The 26,010-nt window shown below is 36.3% G+C and overlaps 1 protein-coding gene across 4 annotated transcripts in view; it reads left to right on the top strand.

The window, feature by feature from the left end:
- REV3L (REV3 like, DNA directed polymerase zeta catalytic subunit) overlaps nt 1–26,010 on the top strand; it is a 175,268-nt gene that overhangs the window by 141,704 nt on the left and 7,554 nt on the right. For 2 of the 4 annotated variants that reach the window (XM_040474393.1, XM_040474394.1), the window contains exons 22-29: nt 561–702; nt 2,610–2,854; nt 4,289–4,397; nt 6,211–6,417; nt 15,453–15,562; nt 20,162–20,276; nt 24,552–24,689; nt 25,618–25,808. In XM_040474393.1, the coding sequence (XP_040330327.1) occupies nt 561–702; nt 2,610–2,854; nt 4,289–4,397; nt 6,211–6,417; nt 15,453–15,562; nt 20,162–20,276; nt 24,552–24,689; nt 25,618–25,808 (1,257 nt within the window). Of the gene's footprint in view, nt 1–560; nt 703–2,609; nt 2,855–4,288; nt 4,398–5,634; nt 5,762–6,210; nt 6,418–15,452; nt 15,563–20,161; nt 20,277–24,551; nt 24,690–25,617; nt 25,809–26,010 lie in introns of those variants that run through there. The other 2 variants (XR_005789962.1, XM_040474395.1) reach the window with 2 other exon arrangements.

The raw sequence follows: 26,010 nt of genomic DNA, 5'->3' as shown, positions 1-26,010 counted from the left end.
CAAGTGGGGAAGGTGCACAGAGAGAGGGAGACACAGAAACTGAAGCAGGCTCCAGGCTCTGAGCTGTCAGCACAGAGCCCTACACAGGGCTCAAACTCAGAAACCACGAGATCATGACCTGAGCCGACGTTGGACACTTAACCGACTGAGCCACCCAGGCACCGCCCCAGCCTTCATGTTCTTTAAGAACGTATATGTGATAAATTATAATTGTGTAATTATTGCATCAGCAGCAGTGGCATCTAAGAGAGAATGTTAATTTTTTATAACAAAAATAGAGCAACATCAAGCAAAATACTGAAAATAATTATCCTTAATCTTACCACCTTATCGCAAGTACTATTTTAAACTTTGATATTTTCACTAGGTTTTATGCCCTTGAAATATATGAAATTTTCTAATGTTTAACTCCTTTACATATTTTGCTAAAGACTCACACCATGACTCCCTCCTTAAATCCTCATTTTTAATGTGTAGGTTTTGGCAAGAATTAAAACAGTACTAGTTTCAAGTGTCCAAATTTTTTCCTAATGTTCATAGCATGGATTCTCTTTTAACAGATGGAAAATGGTTGATCACTACATTAGCCGTGTCCGTGGAAATCTCCAAATGTTAGAACAGCTGGACTTGATTGGGAAAACCAGTGAAATGGCTAGACTCTTTGGCATTCAGTTTTTACATGTACTCACAAGGGGTTCACAGGTAGGAAATCAGTTTTCCCTATATACCACGAAAGTTATGTGTGAGTGATAACTTGTGAGATGTTTGAGGTGATTTGATATTTTGAACTTTCTATGTGGTACGAACTAATATATAGCTGGTTAATCATATCTTGTAATTTATTTTCTGGAAAAGCTTTAATTTCACTTAACAGCTCCACTTTTTATTTTCTCTCCATACCAACTTTCTGGCCACTGCTAAGTTTTTTATGCTGTTCAAAAACTCAGTGGCTGTGTCCGTGAGAATATTTGTGCCTGAATAATGTCAGTGTCATCAGGGATGCCTTCAAAGGCCCCTTAAAACTAGGGAAGCATCAAAGAAAGTCAGCCTCTCTTTTGTTTTATATTCCTAATTTCAACGTCTCCTATTTCCCAACAAATAAGGTTTGTTTTTTTTTTTTAAGTTTATTTATTTTGAGAGAGAGAGAGAGAGAAAATCTCAAGCAAGCTCTGTGCTGCCAGCACAGAGCCCAATGCAGGGCTCAAACTCACAAACCCATGAGGTCATGATCTAAGCTGAAATCCAGAGTCAAAAACACTTAACCGACTGAGCCACCCAGGCGCCCCACAAATAAGTTTAATATAAAAATAAAGAAGAGGATTTGGGAATCAATATAAGTGGCTGTATCACTTTTTTAAGAAGTTAAAAATAGGATCATAAAGTCATTTAATTCGTATCTTTTTAATTAATTTCCCAGGGATATGAGAGATTTCGTCAGATGCATCACCCAAAAGGATTTCATGCATTCATTCAACAAATATTGATTTAAATACCTTTAGTGTGTTAAATTAACACTGTGCTAGACATCAGGGATACTACATTAATTCACTTAGGTTCCTTAACCCCACAGAGCTCTAATTTGGCGTGTTTATTAATAAACAAGTATGTTTATGGGGCGCCTGACTGTCCGACTTCGGCTGAGGTCATGATCTCACAGCTTGTGAGTTTGAGCCCTGCATTGCGCTTTGCACTGACAGCTCAGAGCCTGGATGGAACCTGCTTTGGATTTTGTATCTCTGTCTTTCTCTCTCTGCCCCTCCCCGACTCGCACTGTGTCTGTCTGTCTGTCTCTCTCTCTCTCTCTCTCTCTCTGTCTCTCTCAAAAATAAAATAAACATTAAAAACGTAAAATAAACATGTTTGTTTATTTAACTGTATTGCTTAATTTTTTAATTTATATCCCCCCACAAGTTTTTAATTTATATCCCTCCACAAGTTTTAAAAACAATTTGAAAAGGCAAAGATACCTTAAAACCACATGAGAACATTTCTGTGATCCATGCTGGTTCTTGTGAGTGCTTTCTTTTTCTAATACTCCAAACTATCTGTTTATTGGTGGATGTTATAAACAGTAATTGCTTGATTCAGTTTTGTGAGGGACCAGTATTAATCTGACTACTGTTCAGTTCTGGAATCCTTGTGTTTCCTTCCTTCTCGGAAAATTGGAGTAACTTGAGATTTATCCATCTCAAGTCTCCCGACTTTCACTCTCTAACTTTCTCAAATCTGTCAAAGACCACTGGCCAACTTTTCAAATGAAATTGTTAAACTATACAGTCTTTCCTGTATCTGTTTATTATTAAATAGATGTATTTAAATATAAGAAGAAATCTAATTGTGTCTCTTTCCAAAATTGACTTATAAGATATTTAATGTATTTTACAGTTTTTATATAAGTTATAGGAATACAAGAAAAGGATTTATGAATGCCTTCTCTGGCACCTGAAAGCTGACTAAGTAACCTATATTATATAACTGCATTGTAAGAAAGCAGCCTTCTTCTGAAGAGCAAAACATCCCCTTAAATAATTATCAGATGTTCAGAGACCAATATATTTTTATTTAAACTGTTTCTTCTTTTCCTCCTACTTCCACCTCTCTGCCTGCAGTACCGTGTGGAATCAATGATGTTGCGTATTGCTAAACCAATGAACTATATTCCTGTGACACCTAGTGTTCAGCAAAGATCCCAAATGAGAGCCCCTCAGTGTGTTCCCCTAATTATGGAGCCTGAATCCCGCTTCTACAGCAATTCTGTTCTCGTTTTGGATTTCCAGTCACTATATCCTTCGATTGTGATTGCATATAACTACTGCTTTTCCACCTGCCTTGGCCATGTGGAGAACTTGGGAAAGTAAGTTTTTTTTTTTTTCATATTTATAATTATGTTGTGCTTGTACTTCTTACTAAAATTAGACTTTTTTTGAGTGTCTCTTTGCATTTGAGACTGTCCTTTTGAGCAAGGTGGATGGGCTGTAGCATAGCTAATTCATTCTTTGTTGTTACCATACTAATTGACCTGGATTTGGGTAACTGTATGACTAATTCAGCATCATGAATGGATGATTCATATGAAGAAGATTATGAATAGATCAGTCTTGCAGCTCATTTGTTTCATTCTCTGTGTATATCTATGCATGCTCTCTCTTTTTTTTTTTTTTGAGAGAGAAAGTGTGAGCAGGGGAGTGGCAGAGAGAGAGAAGAGAGAGAGAGAGACTCTTTTTTTTTCTTTTTCAACGTTTATTTATTTTTGGAACAGAGAGAGACAGAGCATGAACGGGGGAGGGGCAGAGAGAGAGGGAGACACAGAATCAGAAACAGGCTCCGGTCTCCGAGCCATCAGCCCAGAGCCTGACGCGGGGCTCGAACTCACAGACCGCAAGATCGTGACCTGGCTGAAGTCGGACGCTTAACCGACTGCGCCACCCAGGCGCCCCGAGAGAGAGAGACTCTTAAGCAGGCTCCACACTTAGTGCAGAGCCCGACACGGGGCTGAATCTCACCACCACGAGATCACCACCTGAGCAAAAATCATGCTTAACTGACTGAGCCAGCCAGACGCCCCCTGTGGTCTCTTCAAATGAGAGTTAAATTTAATTTGTTGATATAAATCACTTTTCAGTGGAACAGTTTAAGGATTATGATCTTCTGTCTCCAGCTATCGCCTCTTCTTGACTTTTCTTAAAAATAGTCTATGATTTTTTTAAGTTAAATTGTTAAATGTTAGGTTTTATATATTCATGTCAACTGAATTGTATACTGAATGAGAATAACATTTTTAATACTCAAAGGAGTATGTATTTTTCTCATATAAGAAATAGTCTTCATTTATAATGATTATTGTATGTGTAAAACCAAGCATTGTAGTGTTAACCTAGAGTATACTCATTCCTTTCTAGAAAGCATTTGTGGAAATTATATTGGTAATCCTGTCTTTTTATTAAGAACAGAATTTGGAAAAGTTATTTATAATCTTTTTATTTAAGGCTTAAAATTTTTCTTTAAGGAACTTAGTGTAAGGTGATCATATGTTGAGTTGAAATCTGGTATTTCAATATAGATTACCCATAAATTTTAGGATAATGCCATTTAAGAAATGTTTCTTTTAATAATTTGTGAAAATTTGAAGAACTGCTATTTGGTAATTAAATAACGATATTGCTAAGTAAATAAATTCATGCTTAGATATTTGAAAATGAATTTCTAATGGAATCAGATTCCTAAAATTGTCTAGTATCACTATTCTATGATTTGAGAAGTATTTGCTTAATGTTTTCTTTCTTAATAGGTATGATGAGTTCAAATTTGGCTGTACCTCTCTAAGAGTACCTCCAGATTTACTTTACCAAATTAGGCATGATATCACAGTGTCCCCCAATGGAATAGCTTTTGTCAAGGTAATACTCTCTTATAAGTGAAAGGTATCAACTGTGGCTTAACCTTTGGAGAGCTAATGGTTTAGATGCTGTTGGCATATAATACAAAGAAAAAGGCCCAAGTCTGCTTGAATATCTTATCTTAAAAAGTAAAGATTATAGGAATTTTCTAAGAAATTATTTTTAAAAACCAGTTGTCTTATTTTGCATGAATTTAGATTTAAAGTCTTTTGTTAGATTTTAGTTTTTAATAAAATACTGAAAGAAATGTGCATATGTGCCTTCTGACCTCTATTAGAATCTGAGACTAGCTAATTGACGATCACAACAATGTTAAAAGATTTAAATTGCTCTAATATGTAAATTCTAATTGCCCTACAGTATTTTAAAGTAAGACTGCCTTAGAAATGATACTCTAATATATTTATTGATTGCATTTTTAAGATACCCAAACCAGTAATAGGATCTCTTTTCTTCTAGCCCTAATCTCCCCATAAAAGAGACAAAGAAGAGCCTCATAAATGAATAAATTAAAGACAAATAGAGGAGAGATTCTAGGAGAAGAGTATATTGCCTCTTTTATGCCAACTTCATTCCTTTTTTGTTCTATTTCCTTAGCAGTGAGTCTGTATTAGAATCACGGTACAGTAGGGTGGTTGATGGTAGCATGGACCCCACAAGCCCTCAGATTCATTCTGGTGTACTTAGCAAAAGTAGCATCATTTTCTACCAGTAAGAGGATGCTGTGTTTAAAGAGTACCTAAATATTAGCTATTTAGATAGGAGGAAGATTCTCACCAGAGACTGACATACTCCTCTTTGAAAAATATTACCTCTTTAACATGACATATATTACATCTTAAAAACATTGTGACTGCTTCATAAGGTACACAGAATGAATTAGAGGTTAGAATATGTTTTCGTTGTCACATATGTAGCAGCTTGTTATATATGATCTCCCTTTAACAGCATTTTTAAAACTTGCATCTACATTTTGACCCAATATGTAAAGCTTAATAAAACTAAGATTTTTTAATATTCAGGAGTGTGATTATCCTATACCTAAGGTTTTAATTGTTCAGTCCGACATGCATTACCTTGCACGTGTCTGTGAATCATCTTCAAAGTTAATACTGTTTTGTGGTTTTCATTCCTACTGGAGTTCTCATAAATTCTCCCTAGTCTTGATTAATACAAATGATTTTTTTTTTTTGGCATCAACAAATTTTATCACCTCACTATTCATCCCCTCTTCCAGATTGCTAATAAATATAGGCCGGAGGGGATGGCTTAGTGGTCTAAGCATCAGATTTGAAATACCTAGAGTCCCTGGAACTGCAGGTTTGAATGTCAGCAGAGTCAACCCAGCTCATCATTCTTCCAAGGTAGATAAATGGAGTTCCATGCAGATTACTGTGTGGGGTCATTAGGATGAGATCTTTAAAAACTGAGGTTTGTTATGAGTGATACAAATCCCGTGTGTCTTTCTGAAAGAGTGGGGGTTTGGATCAAAGTTTTGGACAAAATTTCCCTCTGAACTTGTTGTATGATCTCTTATGCGCTAGCTTGACATCCTCCTTTCTGGAGGTCTCTGAACTCACATAATAGTGCTACATTAGATTTATAAACATTATAGGAACTTTTAGGAAAAAAGTGCTCTTCAAAAGAAGGAAAATGTGATTTTGTATTGATGGCCACTGGCCCTGTGGCCACTCAATTGTTAGTATGTTTCAGTTCATGACAGTTGGCCATTGTTATACTTTGTACTTCCTTCTTAATTATCTAAATCTATAACTATTAAGGGATTTTAAATATTCTTTTTTCTTTACAATAGCCTTCAGTAAGAAAGGGTGTGCTACCAAGAATGCTTGAAGAAATTTTGAAGACTAGACTCATGGTGAAGCAGTCCATGAAGGCTTACAAGCAGGACAGAGCCCTTTCACGAATGCTCGATGCACGTCAGCTAGGACTTAAGCTTATAGCAAATGTCACATTTGGCTATACAGCTGCAAATTTTTCTGGGAGAATGCCATGCATTGAGGTAAGTCATAGAAATCTGTAGTTTTTTCAAGATACTACAGCAGCATTAAGTGAATATCTGTTCATTAAAGTATTTTGTTTTATTTTAAAACTTTAAAGATTTTCATTTCCGTGACATAAGATCAGCTTTTCTCAAACTGGAACTTGTATACATAAAAAAATCTTCTGAGTTTTCTCTATGAGAACTCTTTATCATACATCTATTTCTACATAGCTCGATGAGCATACTGTAGCAAACTATTATCATGAGATTTTAGCACTGCATTTATAGCAGTGTTTACAACAACCTTGGTACTGAATAATTCCTTTTAACGTGTTGACAAATCGGATGTTAGGTTGGCTTCTCCGAATGTCAGAATGACCAAACATTCCATGTTTACTAATGTACCAATAGATGTAAAACAAAACCTTTCTTTTGCCGAGGTAGTTGCAATTGAAAGATACTTTTCATAGAATAAGGCTAATTTCTTGCTACTCACTAAATTAGGGTGTAAATTTAACATGAATACAATATAGTGTGACAGAGTAATGCAATAACTTACTAGTGATTGATAAAAGAACAGAGTAGTATTATTTTATTGGTGCTCTTTTTATGCCAGATGAAAGCTAGAACATTGCAGTATACCATGTTAGTAGTTCAGGAAGGGAAAAGCAGTGGAAGGATAAAGTCCCACATAGCCCACAATAGGCAGAATAAACTTCAAAAACTTGTGCAGGGGACTTTCAATTTCAGGTCCAGCATATAAGAAACTCAGAGGAGCCACTCTCTCCCCACAAGTAAAAAGCTGAACATACTAAAAAATCAACCATTCTGAGATCTGTCAGAAGTGAGGTCACAGGGCAAAGCACTACCCCCAAAATTGAAAAGACCCAACAGGTAAATACAAAGAAGCACAGCTCACAAGAGCAGAAACCTCTGCAGGAACCAGTGCTTGAGGTAGGGAAACATCAACTGATGAATTGCTGGAAGTTCAGTGTGGACAAATCTGAGAGACTAAGACTCCAAGGGACCTAGTCATCAGGGCCCCCACACTTTTGTGATTTTTACCTCTCGGAGCTCAACCAAGTTCTCACAAGTTTTCTCTCACACAAGAAAAATTCCCTTGTGCTTCTGACACGGAGAGAGGAAAGGAACCATTTTGAAATACACCAGAGCATCCTGTTCTTAACAAGGTCTGCCTTCAGGAGAAACTTTAACTGGAGCCTAACCTGCTAGCGTTCTGTCAGAGCCTGACTGACCTGAGAGAAGGGAAATACCCAGCTCCGAGTGCTCTGGCCTTCCATGTGGAGGAAGGGAAATACTCCAGCCTCTTCTAGCCATCCTGTCCCACCAAAGGTGGGGAAAAAGACTGAGAAGCACATGTAAAGTACATAGTCCAGAGGTACAGTTTCACTGAAAGACTAAGTCTTACTCCTAGAACTATAGAAGACTTCCCCTCCCCCCGCACAGATTACCACCGTATTACTAAAGGCCTATTTCTAGCGATTCCTTTTTACTTGATACTTCATGTCTAGCTGTCAAAAAAAAAAAAAATTACAAGACATATCTAAAGTAAAAGACACAGTTTGAAGAGACAGAGCAAGCATCAGAACCAAACTTAGATGTCGCAGAGATGTTGGAATTATTAGACTGCAAATTTAAAACAACTATGATTAAGGTGCAAAGAGCTCTAATGGATAAAGTACACAGCATGCAAGAACAGATGGGCAATGTAAGCAGAGAGATGCAGATTCTAAGAAAGAACAAAAAAGAAATGCTAAAGATGAAAAACACTTGAACAGAAATGAAGAATGCCTTTGATGGGCTTATTAGCAGACTAGACATGGCTGAAAAAAGAATCTCTGAATTTGAAGAAATCTCAACCCAAGCTGCTAAAACTGAGAAGCAATGAGAAAACAGACTAAAAAAAAAAAAAGAACAGAATATTCTAAAACTGGGACAACTACAGAAGTTATAACATACATGTAGTAGGGATTCCAGAAAGAGAAGAAAGAAAGGAAGGAACAGAAAAATATTTCAAACAATAGTGACTGACAGTGTCCCCCAAATTAGTGTCAGACACCAAACCACAGATCCAGGAAGTTCAACGAACACCAAACAGTGCAAAAAAATAAACCTAGGGATATCATTTTCAGACTACAGAAAATCAGTAAAAGTTAGATCCTGAAAGAAGATGAGGGTCAGGGATAACTTACCTATGCAGAAACAAAGATAAGAATTACATCCAGCTTTTCCTCTGAAACCATGCAAGCAAGAAGAGAATGGAGTGAAATATTTAAAGTGTTGAGAGGAGAAAGTACTCCAACCTGGAATTCTGTACCCTGAAAAATTACTGTTCAGAAGCAAAGGAGAAATGAAGACTTTCTCAGACAAACAAAAATTGAGGGAATTTGTGGCAGCAGAACTGCCTTGCAAGAAATGTTGTAAGAAGCTCTTCAGAAAGAAGGAAAATAATATAGGTCAGAAACTCAGATCTACATAAAGAACAAAAGATCCTCAGAGAAGGAATAAGTGAAGGTAAAGTAAAATAAATACTTTTATTTCTCTTATTCCCTTTTTCTTTTTTTTTTAAGCTTATTTGAGAGAGAGAAGGGTAGGGGCAGAGAGAGAAGGAAAGGGAGAATCCCAAACAGGCTCCACACTGTCAGTGCAGAGCCCGACATGGGGCTTGATCTCACAAACTGTAAGATCATGACCTCAACCAAAAAAAAGAGTTGGACATTTAGCCGGCTGAAGCACCCCTGTTTTTCTTATTTTTAATTGATCTAACAGATAACAATTTGTTCAAAATGATAATAGCAACAATGAATTGGATTAGGTATATATATATGCATATGCTTATGTATAAGTAAAATGAGTGACAGAAATGACATAAAGGCTGGAAGTAATTAGAATTATTTCATCATTATGAAGTACTTGCCCTGCTGTGAAGTGGTATAGTGGTATTTCACAGTGGTATATTGAAAGTAAATGTATTCTTGCAAAATCTAAGGCAACCACTTTTACAAAAAATAAAAAGAAATATGATTGATGTGTAAGAAAAGAGAAAAATGGAATCCTATCAAATAGAACCACAAGAGGAAGAAAAAGAGAAGAAAACAAAAATAGGAACAAAAAACAAGGGCAACAAACAGGAAAAAATAAGCAAAATCAGTAAGAATGTAGTTGAACTCAGCAGGACAACCAAATGAATATAGTGGGCATTTATATATAGACTACTTCATTCAACACCGGAAAATGCATTCTTCTCAAGCTTGCATGGAACATGCACCAAGACGGATCTCATTCTGGGTCATAAAACACACCTTAACAAATTTGAAAGAATATGAATCGTATAATGTCTGCTCTCAAATCATGTTGCAGTTGATAGGCTAGATATCAATAACAGAAAGACAGCTGGAAAATCCCCAAATGCCTAGAGACATTCTAAAAGAAATTTTAAAATATTTTGAACTAAATGAAAACACAATTATCACAATTGGTGGAAATCAGCAAAAGCAGGCGTAGAGTGAAATTTTTATAATATTGAATCCATTATTAGGAAAAAAAAAAGAGAAAGATCTAAAACTAATCCTCTAAGCTTCCACCTTAGGAAACTAGAAAATAAATTAAAAGTGAACTGAAAAAAAAGTAATAATAAAAATTAGAAATCAGTGGAATTAAAAACAAATTGAGAAAAATCAAAGAACCCAAAAGCTAGGTTTTCTTAAAGAATAATAAAATCAATAAGCCTTTAGCCAGCCTAAGAAAAAAAAAGAAGACACAAATTACTAACATTAGAAATAAAAGAGGAGACATCACTTCAGGCCCCATAGGACATTAAGAAGATAATAAAAGAATACTATGTACACAAATTTGATAACCTAGATGAAATGAACCAATTATTTAAAGGACATAATCTGCCAAAACTCACACAGGAAGAAATAGCCTGAATAGGTTTTATCTATTAAAGAAATTGAATCAGTAATTAATAACCTCCAAAATAGAAGGCACCAGGCCCAGATGGGTTCCCTGGTAAGTAAATTCTACCAAACATTTATGGAAAAAACTATACCAATTCTCTACAATCTCTTTCAAAAAATACAAGCAGAGGAAATACTTTCTAAGTCATTCTGTGAGGCCAGCATAATTGTAATACCGAAACCAGGAAAAGACATTACAAGAAACTACACACCAATCTCTCTCATGAACATAGATGCAAAAATTTTCAACAAATATTAGCAATTCAAATCCAACAATATATAAAAACAATTACACACCACAACCAAGTGGGATTTATCCCAGGCATGCAAGGCTGGTTTAACCTTTGAAAATCAATTAGTGAGATCCATCACATCACATGCAGGGAAAAGCCACATGATCTTAACAATAGATGCAGAAAGAGCATTTGACAGAATCCAATATCCATTCATCATAAAAAGCCCTCTGTAAACTAGGAAGAGGGGAACTTTCTCAGCTTCATAAAGAATATCTACAAAAAAACTTGCAGCTAATACCATACTTAGCTATGAAAAACTTGAAGCTTCCCTACTAAGATCAGGTACAAGGCAAGGATGACCCCTCTCACCACTGCTTTTCAACATCATAGAAGAACTGGAAGTTCTAGCTAATGCAGTAAGACAAGTAAAGGGCATAAAAAATACACAGATTGCGGGGCACCTGGGTGGCTTAGTGGTTGGGCAACCGACTTCGGCTCAGGTCATGATCTCACAATTCGTGAGTTCGAGCCCCGCATCGGGCTCTGTGCTGCCAGCTCGGAGCCTGGAGCCTGCTTCGGATTCTGTGTCTCCCTCTCTCTCTCTGCCTCTCCCCCACTCACACTCTGTCTCTCAGAAATGAATAAATGTTAAAAAAAAATTTTTTTTAAAATACACAGATTGGGAAGAAAGAAATAAAACTGTCTTTGTTACATATGACATAATCCTCTATATAGAAAATCCAAAAGAATTAGCAGAAAATCTCCTAGAACTAATAAGCAGTTATAGCAGGGTTGCAGGATGCAGGGTTAATACACAGAAGTCAGTCGCTTTCCTATATACCAGCAATGAACAAATGAAATTTGAAATTAAAACTGTATCACTACTTATATTAGCACCCCACAAAATGAAATATTTGTTATAAATCTAACAAAGTATGTATAAGATCTGTATGAGGAAAACTGTACAGCTGTTGAAAGAAATGAAAAAGCTAAATAAATGGAAAGATATTCCATGTTGATAGATAAGAAGACTCAGTATTGTCAAGATGTCAGTTCATCCCAGGGCACCTGGGTGGCTCAGTCGGTGAAGCATCCAACTTCCGCTCAGGTCATGATCTCGCGGTTCATGAGTTCCAGCCCTGCATTGGGCTCTGTACTGACAGCCTGGAGCCTGCGTCAGATTCTGTCTCCCTCTCTCTAACCCTCCTCTGCTTGCGCGCTTGTGCGCGCGCGCGCGCGCTCTCTCTCTCTCTCTCTCTCTCTCTCTCTCTCAGTAATAAATAATAAACATTAAAAATTTAAAAAAAAATTCAGTTCATCCCAAATTGATGTATAGATTGAATGCAATCCTAGTCAAAATCCCAGCAAGTTACTTTGTGGATATTAACAAACTGATCTTAAAGTTTATGTGAAAGGTAAAAGACCTAGAAAAACAATACAATTTTGAAGAGTAAACTCAGAGAACTGACAGTACCTGACTTTAAGCCTTACTGTAAAGCTACAGTAATCAAGGTAGTGTAGTATTGGCCAAAGAATAGACAAATGTATTAGGTGAAACAGAATAGAGGTTACAGAAATAGACCCACGTAAATATAGTTAATTGATCTTTAACAGAGGAGCAAAGGCAATACAATGGAGAAAAGTAGAAGATAGTCTTTTCAATAAATGGTGCTGAGATAACAGGATATCCACAAGCAAAATAAGTGAATCTAGACACAGACCTTACACCCTTCACAAAAATTAACTCAAATTGGATCACAGACCTAACTATAAAACACAAAAGTATAAAACTCCTAGAAGATAACATAGGAAAAAATCTAGATGACCTTGAATTTGGTAATGGCTTTTTACTTGGCAACACTAGAAGCATGATTTATAAAAGAAAGAAAGAATTGATAAGCTGGACCTCATTAAAATAATTTTCAGCTCTGCAAAAGACAGTCAATGGTGAAAAGACAAGCCACAGACTTGGAGAATGCAGGGATTAAGGGCACTGACCCTCCCCACAGAGTTGAAAATCCACATATAACTTTTGACTCCCCAAAACTTAACTATAGTCTACTATTGATTAGTAGCCTTACTGATAACATGAACAATTAACACATATTTTGTATGTTGTGTATATTATATGCTGTATTCTTACAATTAAGTTAGAGAAAAGAAAATGTTACTAAAATCATAAGAGAAAACACATTTACAATACTATACTGTATTTATTGAAAAAATCCACATATAAGTGGACCCATACAATTCAAACCTGTATCATTCCAGATGATTTTCTTTGTGCATTCATCTGTCAGTGGCCACTTTGGTTGCTTCCATGTCTTAGTTATTGTAAATAATGCTGCAGTGAACATAGTGGTGTATATGTCTTTTATAGTTCGTGTTTTCATTTCCTTCAGTTATATACCCAGTAGTGGAATGGCTGGATCATAATGGTATTTCTATTTTTAATTTTTTGACGAACTTCCATATTGTGTTCCATGTTAGCTGCACCAATTTGCACTCCCACCAGTGGTGCACGAGAGTTCCCTTTATTCCTCATTCTTACTAACACTCTACTTATTTTTAGAAATTTTGTACTTAAATATTTTTCTTATTATGACTTTTCAGGATCCCAACCATTGCCTAAACTGTAAAACCAGTTCCTTTCCTCTTTTTAAATCTAATCTCTTAGCCCTATAATGGAGTAATGTTCAAATTAGGAACCATGGCACAAAGTAGCAGAATCACTTTTAATTTAATTATCACTCCTTCCTTCTTCCATCTCCCACCACTAAATCCTTCACAATGCAAGGTCTTCGGGACAGCTGCAAGAGTTCTCTTTAAGAACAAGAGTTCTGTTCTTCCAGGTGTAACTTAAATGGGCCAGAGTAGGTAACAGGAGGCAGACATTTAGGGTCAGTATGTGTATTTATTCTTTTTTTTTTTTTTTAATTTTTTTTTCAACGTTTATTTATTTTTGAGACAGAGAGAGACAGAGCATGAACGGGGGAGGGGCAGAGAGAGAGGGAGACACAGAATCGGAAGCAGGCTCCAGGCTCTGAGCCATCAGCCCAGAGCCTGACGTGGGGCTCGAACTCCCGGACCGCGAGATCGTGACCTGGCTGAAGTCAGACGCTTAACCAACTGCACCACCCAGGCGCCCCTGTGTATTTATTCTTATGTGTGTAGCTGAAAAGCATATTTGATTCTGGCACTAGATGGTTTACCCTTCCAGCTATTTGCCATCACATATTTTTAAAGTTTATCTTGCTTTGAAAGTGGCAACAGATGACAAATTGACCATTTTATTCAAACATGAGTTTCAATTAGATAACATGACTTTTTTTAATGTGTCAGGATATATATAGTTTACATTCTCAAGGTTTTCTGATATACTAAAGGTCTCAATAGAATTCATGGCTCTTAATTTAAACCCAATAAGTTTCTGCTACCAGTTTAAATCTATTCCTTTGTTCATTTAACATTTCCTTTGTAAAGCAACTATAAAGAGCCTTTTAAACACTTATTCAATCCTACATTTAGTTCAGGTGATTCAAATTTTACAGTAAAAAGAGAACGATCATTATAACTGTTGTTGGCTTCTTAATACAAAGAAAAAGTGCATAATTCTTACTTTAAAATTTTAAAAGGAATGCTCCATTTATGCCAAATGGAAGTTTTCCCCAGCTCTTAGTTTTAATGAGTTTAGTAAATGGAGGCACCTGGCTGGCTCAGTCTGTAGAGGATGTGACCCTTGATCTTGGGGTTGTGAGTTCGAGCCCCACGTTGGATGTAGCGATCACTTAATATATATATAAAGCAAGCAATAGTCCTATGCTGGTCTCCTTAATTTACTTAACTATAAAATATAATTAGCTTGTTGTATTTGTCAAGATCTATCATCTTTTTGTTTTGTCATTATGTCATGATCTTTGTTTAAACTCACTAATCACCAATGAAACTGTCCTTGTTAGGAGAGCCTTGTTGGCTCAGTTGGTAGAGCATGCAACTCTTGATCTGGAGGTCACGAGTTCAAGTCCCATGTTGGATGGAGACATTACTCAAAAAAAAAAAAAAGTATTCTTGTTAGACATATCTGTGTACTTGATTTAAATTGAACACTTATATTTTCCATCATAGAATTATACATTTTTCATTATATTCTGTATTATCTAAAAATTATGTATAGCCAATCACTAGGATTGAAGTTCACCATTAACTTTAATGATATTAAAAGAAATTATCCTAATACTCCAATAGAAAAATTTTGAAAGATATACACACACATACTCATACACATACACAGTGTAATTTCCTTCTGAATTGGTTATAAAAGCATATATGAGGGGCACCTGGGTGGTGATCTCACGGGTTGTGAGTTCGAGCCCTGTGTCTGGCTCTGTGCTGACAGTGCAGAGCCTACCTGGTTCCCCTGCCTCCCTCTCTCTCTGCCCTTCCCTCACTAGTTTGTGTGCTCTCTCTCTCTCCTCAAAAATAAACATTTTTTGGAAAAAAAAAAATATATGAAAGTCCTTGAATAAACCAGACTTATTCTTCCAGGAATCAGATGTAACTGTATACCTTGTATAAAGTATAATCCATTGTACTTACTGATACACTCACAGGTGAGTCTATATATCGATTGATTCCTTTCTTTATATTCTTCACCTCATTTTCTTCATGAGTACTTGTAGAAAGAAGTATGACACTAATGACTGTTTTCTTTTTTACGTTCTTTTCTCCTTGTTTCATATTTAGAAATAGTAGTGAAAATTAAGTATTATATGTTAAAGTCTACTGATATATACTAAGTTGTGTTAAGAAATTACTTCCAATGTGTTTGTACCAACAGGTTGGTGATAGTATTGTTCACAAAGCCAGAGAGACCTTGGAACGAGCTATTAAACTGGTGAATGATACCAAGAAATGGGGTGCCAGGGTTGTATATGGAGATACTGACAGGTAATTAACTTCCTACTTTATAGTTGTCTTTTTGCATCTCTTCAGATATTCATTTCAGTGTTTGAAATGGCTTAAGGGTAATCTTTCCTAAAAACAGAGTTCTACTTAAGTCTTCCTCAGTCCTTATGATCTTGTGATCAGAAGTAGCACAAGTCCTGAATTACCAGATATGATCTTAAGAGACAGAAATTTTAAGTGTCCTGAGCCACAGACTTGTGGAGATTCCCATGGCATGCCTGCAGGTAGCAAAGTAGATAGTGATCTGCAAAAAACTGTATACACAGGGGTCTAGTCTAGTCTTTTTAAAAAACAATAGCTCTTAATGTAAATGATTCTTCATATAGCTTCAGCTCTGTGAATTTAAATACATATCTTAACTTTGGAAGATATCTGCCAAAGCTATGAGTGGTTAACTTTCCTTGGCCCAAAATATTTTTGACCTTCTACAAAAAGTGCATGTAGGCAGATACAATTTTCCATTTGATTCCAGAGGGCTCACAGACTTCCTGAAGTCCATCATCCATGGGCTGACAAAGAATAGGACTGCCTCTGGGTCCTGAATTAATAACCTCAGCTTGGTTGCCTACCTTGGTATTTTTTTAGGGCCCAGTTATTGATGTAACATCTTATTTGTATGACTTCATAAATTCTTCTAGATTATAAGTATTATGCAGATTTCTTAGAGTCTGATATTTTTCATATTGAAGGCTTAGATTCACAGTGTGATCATGCTTAGAGCACTTGCCTCAGGACCTCTGATGACCTTACAGCCCAATGAAGCTGTAGGACATAATGCTTCTAATCATTAAAAATAGCTTCTAGGTAATCTTTGAAGAGCACTTAATCTTCTCCAGTTCTTTAATGCATGTATAATCAGCATAATCATATTAATGCTGAATGAGACTTGCCTCATACAGCAGCTGTTTCATTACTAACAGGTGGGTATACTTTCAAGTTATCCAGGCCCCAGCTATCCATAGTGTCTACTGTTCTCCATCAAAAGCGACTCTTCAGCTTGACTTTAGTATTTCACTGCTCTGTAAAACCACTTCTGCTGAGTAGTCTAGCAAAATAAAAGTTACTAGAACATGGTTTTGTACCTTGTTAGCAGAGCTCCTTGCAAAAAATTTAGGGAAGAGGAAAAAGTTAAACATTGAATTGTTGAGTTTAATTCAGGGTCATACATGTCATGGTTGATGACACACACAATCAGAAGTTGGCATGGTTCTCATTGTAGTTATCTTTGTTTAGCATATAAGATCTTTAAGAATTCAAACCAAAAAAACAGGCGCACAGAATGTCAGAACTGAAAGACCGCTTTGGTGCTATTTAGGTCAGCAGTTTTCACACTGCTGGAGGGAACCCTTAGAAGCATATTCTTATGTGCTGCTTAAAAGCACATTTCCCTAAGATAAGAAACTTGTCTAAGATCACCTGACTAGTCAGCATTGGAGCCATAAATTAGTACTCAGTGTTTTTTGATTCCTAGCTGGTACTGTCTCATTACATCAGAATTCACAGTTATTTTATTATTCCAATCAAAGAATTTGCAATATTATTAGAACTTTTGCTCTCCATTCACTAATTCATTCAACAAATGATAATTGAAATATACTGTATGAGGGCAGTTCATTCTTGAGCATGCATTATCAATGGTAACAGTATCACCCTAACCCGGTACAAATTGGTTCTCAGGGAGCAAAACCACTTAGATAGTACAATGGATTTTTGGCCCTACAAAGTTCAACCACCCAACAATATTTTATTTCTTAATAATTACTTTCTCTTATTAAATTTACTTTTGGGGCACCTGGGTGGCTCAGTCAGTTAAGCATCTGACTTTGGCTCAGGTCGTGATCTCATAGTTTGTGGGTTTGAGCCCCATGTCAGGTTCTATGCTGGCAGTGCAGAGCCTGGAGCCTGCTTCAAGTTCTGTGTCTCCCTCTCTCTTTGCCCCTCTCCTGCTCACTCGCGCTCTCTCTCTCTCTCTCTCTCTCAAAAATAAAACATTAAAAAAAATCTTAAGTTAAAAAAATTTTTTTAAATAAAAATAAATTTTAACTTTTTTGAGAGAACAATAGTGATAAAAGATTGAGAAATACTGCTTTAGGGATAATAGATAATGCTTGGTGAAGTGAAAAAGTTCTTGAGAGTGAGGAGATCTGGATTTGCTTTCTAGCTATACATCTAGTCGGTGCATGGCCATTAACAAGTCTTTTAGCCTCTCTGAGGCTCAGTTGCCTCATGATCAGAATAAAGGAAATCTGATAGATGATGGTAAATGATCATTGCCTCCTTCTGATTTCAAGACTGCTGATTTTATGAATCTTGGGATCTAGCTAAGGGCAATCAGTTACCAAAGCATCAAAATTACTGTTACAGAAAGGTGTTTCTGTCTCTAAAGCAGTTATGCATTATTGTCCATTTAGAAAGTATAATAAACACACTATTTCTTTTTTCAATTAAATGATATTTTTTATTAAAATATAACTGGGAGTGCTTGGGTGGCTCAGTTGGTTAAGCATCTGGCCCTTTTTTTTTCGCCCCCACATTTGTTCATTTTTGAGAGACGGAGCATAAGTTGGGGAGGGGCAGGGAGAGAGAGGGAAACAGAATCTGAAGCAGGCTCTAGGCTGTGAGCTGTCAGCACAGAGCCCGACGCAGGGCTTGAACACACAAACCGTGAGATCATGACCTGACCCAAAGTCAGATGCTTAATGGACTGAGCCGCCCAGGCACGCCAGGTGTCTGACTCTTGATTACAGCTCAGGTCATGGTCTCATGGTTCATGAGTTCAAGCCCATGTTGGGCTCAAGCCCCACGTCATACTACACACTGACAGTGCAGAACCTACTTGAGGTTCTCTTTCCCTCTCTCTGCTCCTTTCCTACTCATGTATAGAAGAGTGGGTCTCAGTCATATTTACTACACCCTAGTGGAATATGACCTACTCCCATCAGTTATAGGAATTCTCTATAGTAGTGCTAATAGCTCTTATATAGAGTGGCAGCAGAAGAGTGGTGTGGAGCTAGAATCCGAATCTCTAGAAAAATTCACCTGAGTATAATTGAGAAAGGCTTTCTAGGTTGTTCTAATATCCCCACTCACGCCCTACTATGTGAAAATCACACTCTGTATGTGTGCTTGGATCTCTCAACCCAAAGATGATTGTTACTTAACTAGATTAAAAGCACCAGTGACAGACAAACTTATTTTAAAACAGTCTTTCTCTTTTTTGTAGGACAGTCACCTCCATTATGTTAAGTGATCAAAAGTTTCCATTAATCTGGGCCAGCAGTCTTGAAGCTTAGCTCCAAATAAAACTGGCCAAAGCAACATAGATGGACTCAAACCCACTAACTACTGGGTAAAATCTCATATATGTAGCCTATAATAATATTTTTTAAGATATCAACTTCATTGAGGTATAATTTTTAACAAAACACATAATTTAAAAAAATGTAATGTTTGTTTTTGAGAGAGAGACACACACAGACAATGTGAGCAGGGGAGGGGCGGAGAGAGAGAAGGAGACACAGAATCCCAGCAGGCTCCAGGTTCTGAGCTGTCTGCACAGAGCCCGACATGGGGCTCAAACCCACAAGCCTTGAGATCATGACCTGAGCCCAAGTCAGACATTTAACTGGCTGAGCCACTCAGGCACCCCAGAAATCCTTCCGTCTTGACCTGTGTATACTGCTGGTGGAATTGTACATCAGAAATTTCTTTCTGGAATTCAGTTTGACAGTATCTTTCAAAAAATATTTTTAGAGCATACATTTACCCAGAAATTTCACTGATAGAAATTTGTTCTAAGGATACAACCAGAGGTGTGCCAAATTATTATATGTGAAATATTAGCAAAAAAATTTTAAGTAACCTAAATTTCCAGTGATTGAGGTTTGGTTAAATTATGATACATCTATACATTGAAATACAGTACAAGTGTTAAAATAATGTAAAAGAACTAAGCAGTGTGAGAAAATATTAACAATTAATTGAATTAATTAATTAAACAATTAAATGAAAGAAGAAAGTTATCCAACAATCTGATCTGTGATCCCGAAGGAGAAGAGATTTACAGATATACAGAAAGGTTTGTAGTGCCTATTTTCTGAATGGTCAGATTAGGTGGCTGTTTTCTTCTTTGTGCTTTATGTTTTCTGACATTTTCTTCAGTGAACATATATTATAAAATATATGTGTGTCTTTTTTAAGTTGGGTGGTTCTGGAAGGAAATTTCCTCCCATATCACAAGTAAAGTTTTCATTTCTTTATAATCACATTTTCTTTTATTTTATGACTGATGTAATGGTGCATCATATAAAGCCATTATTGTCTAGGAATGACCCAAGACCTTCTTGGCATCTCTGACAGCTGAGCTGGTCTGTGTGAAGCTAAACTAGAAATATTAGATGTTTTTAAAATCTGTAATAATACAAGGGAAGTATGATAAAGCAAGAAAGCGTAAACAGGAAGCAACTTCATAAGGAAAAGGGGCGAAAAGGCTTTCTTTGGTATTAGGGTATTATCCAGGAAAGTAAAGTTACTCTTGATGAAATTTTTTTGTTACAACAATCTCGTTTTTAACCCTCTTAGTATGTTTGTGCTACTGAAAGGAGCTACTAAGGAGCAGTCTTTTAAGATTGGTCAGGAAATTGCTGAAGCTGTAACTGCTACCAATCCTAAACCAGTGAAATTGAAGTTTGAAAAGGTAAGAGAAATATAATTAATACTGGAAATAACAGATGAAATTCACATACCTTATGGAGATTTTGGTCTTGCATAATACATTGTCAGAATCAGTAACAGTATAATGCCTACAAATTGTTGTATTTAAAATATTTTCCCTGAGTTTTGTATAATTTTCTCAAAAAAAAAAAACCTTTTGTTCCAATTAACTATTGCTGTGTAACAGAACCCCCCCCCCCAAACTTAATGATGTAAAACAGCCACTCTTTTATTATGCTTACGGATTTTATGGGTCAGGAATTCAGAAGAGGTGCAGCAAGGATGGCATGTCTCCGTTCCACAGTGTCTAGATCCTTAGCTGGGAAACTTAATGGCTGAAGGTGATACAACTTGAAGCTTGCTCACTCTGCTGTCTGGGGGTTGATGCTGGCTGCTGTTGGGAACATCAGCTGGGGCTGTCAGCTGGAACACCTGCATTTGGCCTTTCCCTGGGATTATTTGTTCTTCCTCACAGCATGATGGCACCGAGTTCCAGGAATGAACATCCCAAAGAAAAATAGACAAAAGCAGTTTTGTTTTTTATGACCTAGTCTCAAAGTCACACCACATCATAGCCTGTCTAGATTTAAGAGAGAGCATAGATTCCCATCTCTTAATGGGAAGAATGTCAGAATCACATTGTAAGGTCATGTGGAATGGCAGATATTATTTATTTGGACAGTACAGTCTGCCATAAGGACCTTATTAGACTCTTTTCACTTTACCTTCCATATCATACATGTATTTAGTTCTTTCCATATAAAAGCTACTAAGCTAGGAGAGGTGTGGAATGCAAAGAAGCATAAGACACAGTCCCACTAAGCCAATAATCATGAGAGCAGTCTCCCTAAACACTGTAAGAGCACAAAGAAAAGGAGGTATTATGTCATCTTGGGCTGGATGAGGAGACTCCATGGAGGAGTACTTCCATGAGGAGGTAATATTGCACTGTGTCTCAGAAAATGGTTAGAATTTCCATGGGCAGCCATGGGGCTGCAGTCATTCTGCATAGAAGAAAATGTCATGTAGGAGGATAGGGAGTTGGAAAAGCACAATATGGGAATATAGAGTAGTGGGAGAGAACTCTAGAAAATAAACTTAAGACCAGATTGTAGAGTGTCTTGAATACCAAGCTAAAATGTTTAAACCTGATTCAGAAAAGTGTATCAAACAAGAACATGACATGATCAGAGCTGTTTGGGGAGGATTAGTCTCACAGTGGTATACGAGATGGTTTGGGAAGGGGAGAAGCTCAGGACAGGATGCAGCCTGTATAACCTGAACTAGGGAAGATAAAGAGCAATTCAGGAGATACTGAGAAAGAAGGATCCGTATGAATTAGAAATGGTTGATTTAAGAAAACGGGTGTGGAAAAAAAAAGAAAAGAAAACGGGTGTGGTAAGGATAAAAGTACCTACTTTGAAGCAAGAATTGTCATAGAAGAGATTCAAAGAGGACTCAGATATGGTATCTGCCCTGAAGAGTGAGCATTCTGATTGGGGCAGAGATGGGGAGAACAGTTAGAAAACAAAGTAAGAATGAAGTACATGTATGGTACTATGGACACAACCCATCTGGCGAAAATGAAGAGTATGTCCTGCTTAGAAAATAGCACCAGACATGAAAACTTACCTGAAATAGATCACAGACCGAAACATAAAAGCAAAAAACTGCAAAACTTCTTAAAGAGAATAAACATTAGTTACGAATTGTGATGTATAGGTTCATGATGAATATTGTAGTTTTTTTCTTGTATTGTCTTTGGCTTTGGGACAAAAAAAGGGGGGGGGCTGGTTTCATAAAATGAGTTGGCAATATTCCCATTTCTGTTTTCTGGAAAAAAAAATGTAAGATTAGTACAATTATTTCTCTTAAAAGTGGTTGATAGAATTCATCAGTGAAGCTCTCCAGTCCTGACATTTTATTGGGGGAAAGGGTGGGTTATAGATTTTTAATTACAAATTAAACATCCTTGATAAATATTGAAATATTCAGGTTTTCTTATATCAGTGTTGATAACTTGTGGTTGTCAGCGAATTTGTCCATTTCTCCTAGATTGTCAGATTTGTTGGCATGAATTATACTTCCTTAATGTCATTTTGATATCTGTAAGATCCTTAGTGATCTCCCTCCTTTCACTTTTGACATTGATAATTTTTTGTTTTTTTCCCCACAATCATCTACCTAAAGGTTTATCCATTTACTGAACTTTTTGAAGAACCATTTCTTCCATTTCCACTCTTTATTCTTTCCTTCCTTATACTTACTTTGGGTTTAGTTTGCTTTTCTTTTCCTGTCTTCTTAACTTAGAAGCTTGAATCTTTGATATTAAAAAAATATTTTTTAATGTAAGTGTTTAAAGATATAAATTTCCCTCTAAATACTACTTTAGCTTTGGGGCGCCTGGGTGGCTCAGTCGGTTGAGTGTCTGACTTCGGCTCAGGTCATGATCTCGCAGTCCTTGAGTTCGAGCCCCGCATCAGGCTCTGTGCTGACAGCTCGGAGCCTGGAGCCTGTTTCAGATTCTGTATCTGTCTCTCTGCCTCTCTCTCTCAAAAATAAGTTAACATTAAAAAAATTTTTTTAAATAAATAAATACTACTTTAGCTTCAATTTTTGGTATCTTGTATTTCCATTATTCATTTGTTTCAGTGATAAAGACCCATACATCATTTAGACTTGTGTTAAGTTCCAAATATTTAAGGATATTCCAGAAATAATACCATTATTTCTAATTTAATTCCATTGTGGTCAAAGAAGATACTCCGTATGATTTTAATGCTTTTATTAAGTTTATTGAAATTTGTCATTTGGCCCAGCCAGTGGTCTATCTTAGTGATTATACCCATGTGACCTTAAAAGCTTTCTGTATCCAGCTTTTTGGAATGTCCTATAAATGTCACTTAGGTTAAGGTAATAGTGATGTTGTTGAAGCCTTCTGTATTCTTAATGATTTCCTGTCAATTTCTAAGGGAGAGGTGCTGAAGTTTCCAAATATAATCACAGATTTGCCTTTTTCTTCCTTTTAGTTCTGCCAGTTTCTATTTCAGATATTTTGAAGTTTTCTTTGTAGGTACATACACATTTAGGATTATGTATCTTCTTGATAAATTGTTATTTTTATATTTGATAATACTTGTCTTGAAATCTACTTTTTTCTGATGATAAAACACTCTTGTTTTGATTAGTGTTAGCATGTGTATCTTCCATTTTTTATTTTTAACTTTCTTATGTCCTTGTATTTGAAGTGGGTTTCTAGTAGTTTATTGCTTTGTCTCATTTTTTGATCAGATCCAATCTGATCACTTCTGCCTTTTAATTGGGATGTTTAGACCATTTTATACTTAGTATAATTATTGATAATTGAGGACAGAAGAAAGGACCAGTTTGGTAGGTCCATTGGACCCTTAATCTAGGAATTCAACTTCAGGGAATTTAGTAGATTAATCCATGCAAGATTATTCACTGGAACACTATTTGTAATAACAAAAGATTGGAAACATCCTAAATGACCCACAGTAGTAGGTAACTGGTTACATAAATTGTGATATCCTCCCATCATGGACTACTATACCTACAAACTAAAAGGAGCTTTCTGTACAAGGATGGAATATTCTCCAAGATAAATTATTAAAATAAGCAAAGTACAAAATGATGTATACGGTAAGCTACCATTCATATGTATAAATATCTCTGGAAGGCTATACAGGAAATCAATAGAGGATGCCTCTAAGCATCTCTAGGTCAAAGACAGTAGGGGCTAGGGGATGAGGACTTTTCATTATATAGTCTCTTATAACTTTTAATTTTGTACTTAATAACTTTTAAATATATAAGTGTTACTTAAAGTGATTTTTAATTTTTAATAGACTTTTGAGAGAGTAGCCTCAGTTGCAGTAGGGACAAAATTTGATAGTGCAAACAAAGGAGTTGAGTGGGAAGGAAATAAAGACAACTAACTAATTTTGTGTGCTTTATGTTTAAATTTATATCATGAATTTCATTGGTGCTGAGCCATATTTAATGGGGGTTTTTGGAATTGATTTTTGATTAATTTGGTTAAAGAGAGAAAAAGGGCGCCTGGGTAGCTCAGTTGGTTAAGGATCTGACTTTGCCTCAGGCCATGATCTCATGGATCATGAGTTCAAGCCCCACATTGAGCTCTCTGCTATTAGCACAGAGAGAAAAAGACATAAAAATAAGATATTCATGGTAGGGAAAAATGGTTATTTAGAGGCGTTTTGTTAATCCATCACAGGTATATTTGCCCTGTGTCTTACAAACAAAAAAGAGGTATGTGGGTTACATGTATGAAACACTGGATCAAAAGGACCCGGTATTTGATGCAAAAGGAATAGAAACCGTCAGAAGAGATTCCTGCCCTGCTGTTTCTAAGGTAAGGTCTATCTATCTTGTGTTCATCTTTAAGAAATAAGTAGGATTTTCACCAGATTCTTTAGCTTAAACACACATGAGGTGGTCCTTCTAGTCTCTTTGTATGTAACTATCAGTGGAGGAACTATATGATTTTGAGAATTTCATTTCTAATGAAAACGACTTATTTGATTTTAGTCCTTAGTTTCTGACTTCTTCCCTCACTTTACCTTTTATCACAATTACTGAAAAACAACACATGAACTTGACAAGAATTTCCTGCCTATCACCTGGATGATGATATGTTATCATATAACAACACCCAAAAGCTAGGGAGCAGGATAAAGAAAACTAGCAATGGAAAAATTTTATAAGTAATCCATTCTAGATAAACTGAGTTACTAACACAAGTTAGAAAGATTTCTGAACAGTGGTACCATAAATTACCTAAATTTCTCAACCACGGTAATTTTAACCATAGTATTTTATATTTTTTATTTACTCAGGTCCAGACTCCTTCTGTAACAAACTAAAAATAAATGGTATAAATGAAATAGTACTCTACACACTGAGTTTTTTAAGAGCATAAAAAGCATAATAGATGGACTATTGTCAGTGTGTCAGTATGTTATGCTATATATGTAATGTTATGTGAACTTGAGATATTATTTAATACTAGTCCCTGGAAGAGAAATCCACTGCATTCTTTCTCCAAGGGTAGAATTGTGCTTAAGCTAAATTAGCAAACTTAATGAGTAAATATATATTGGTTCCAGTATTCACAAAATACAGAACTTCCACCCAGAACTAATTTAAATTCAATCCATTCCATAAATCCACTGCATGTCAGTCATTTCCTAGTAGAAATATTTCCAGAAAATATAGCAACAGTGATTAAATATACTAGGAGATATTTTATCTTTATGAATGTATCCTTTTTTTTTCTTAAGATACTTGAGCGTTCTCTAAAGCTGCTATTTGAAACAAGAGACATAAGTTTAATTAAACAGTATGTTCAGCGACAGTGTATGAAGCTTCTAGAAGGAAAAGCCAGCATCCAAGATTTTATCTTTGCCAAGGAATACAGAGGAAGTTCCTCTTACAAACCTGGAGCTTGTGTGCCAGCCCTTGAACTTACAAGGTAATGATGGGGGCACCTGGGTGGCTCATTTGGTTGAGCATCTGTCTTAGCTCAGGTCATAATCTCACAGTTCATGGGTTCAAGCCCCATGTTGGGCTCTGCACTGACAGTGCAGATCCTACTTCGGATTTTCTGTTTCCCTCTCTCTCTACCCATACCCTGCTCATGCTCGCTCACTCTCAAACAAACATTACGGGGCGGG

This window comes from Herpailurus yagouaroundi, unplaced genomic scaffold (genome assembly GCF_014898765.1).
Source record: "Herpailurus yagouaroundi ecotype Mexico unplaced genomic scaffold, PumYag 139, whole genome shotgun sequence".
NCBI classification, from domain to species: Eukaryota; Metazoa; Chordata; class Mammalia; order Carnivora; family Felidae; genus Herpailurus; species Herpailurus yagouaroundi.
The sequence above is the reverse complement of the archived record's forward strand: the minus strand, read 5'-3'. Positions and strand labels throughout refer to the sequence as shown.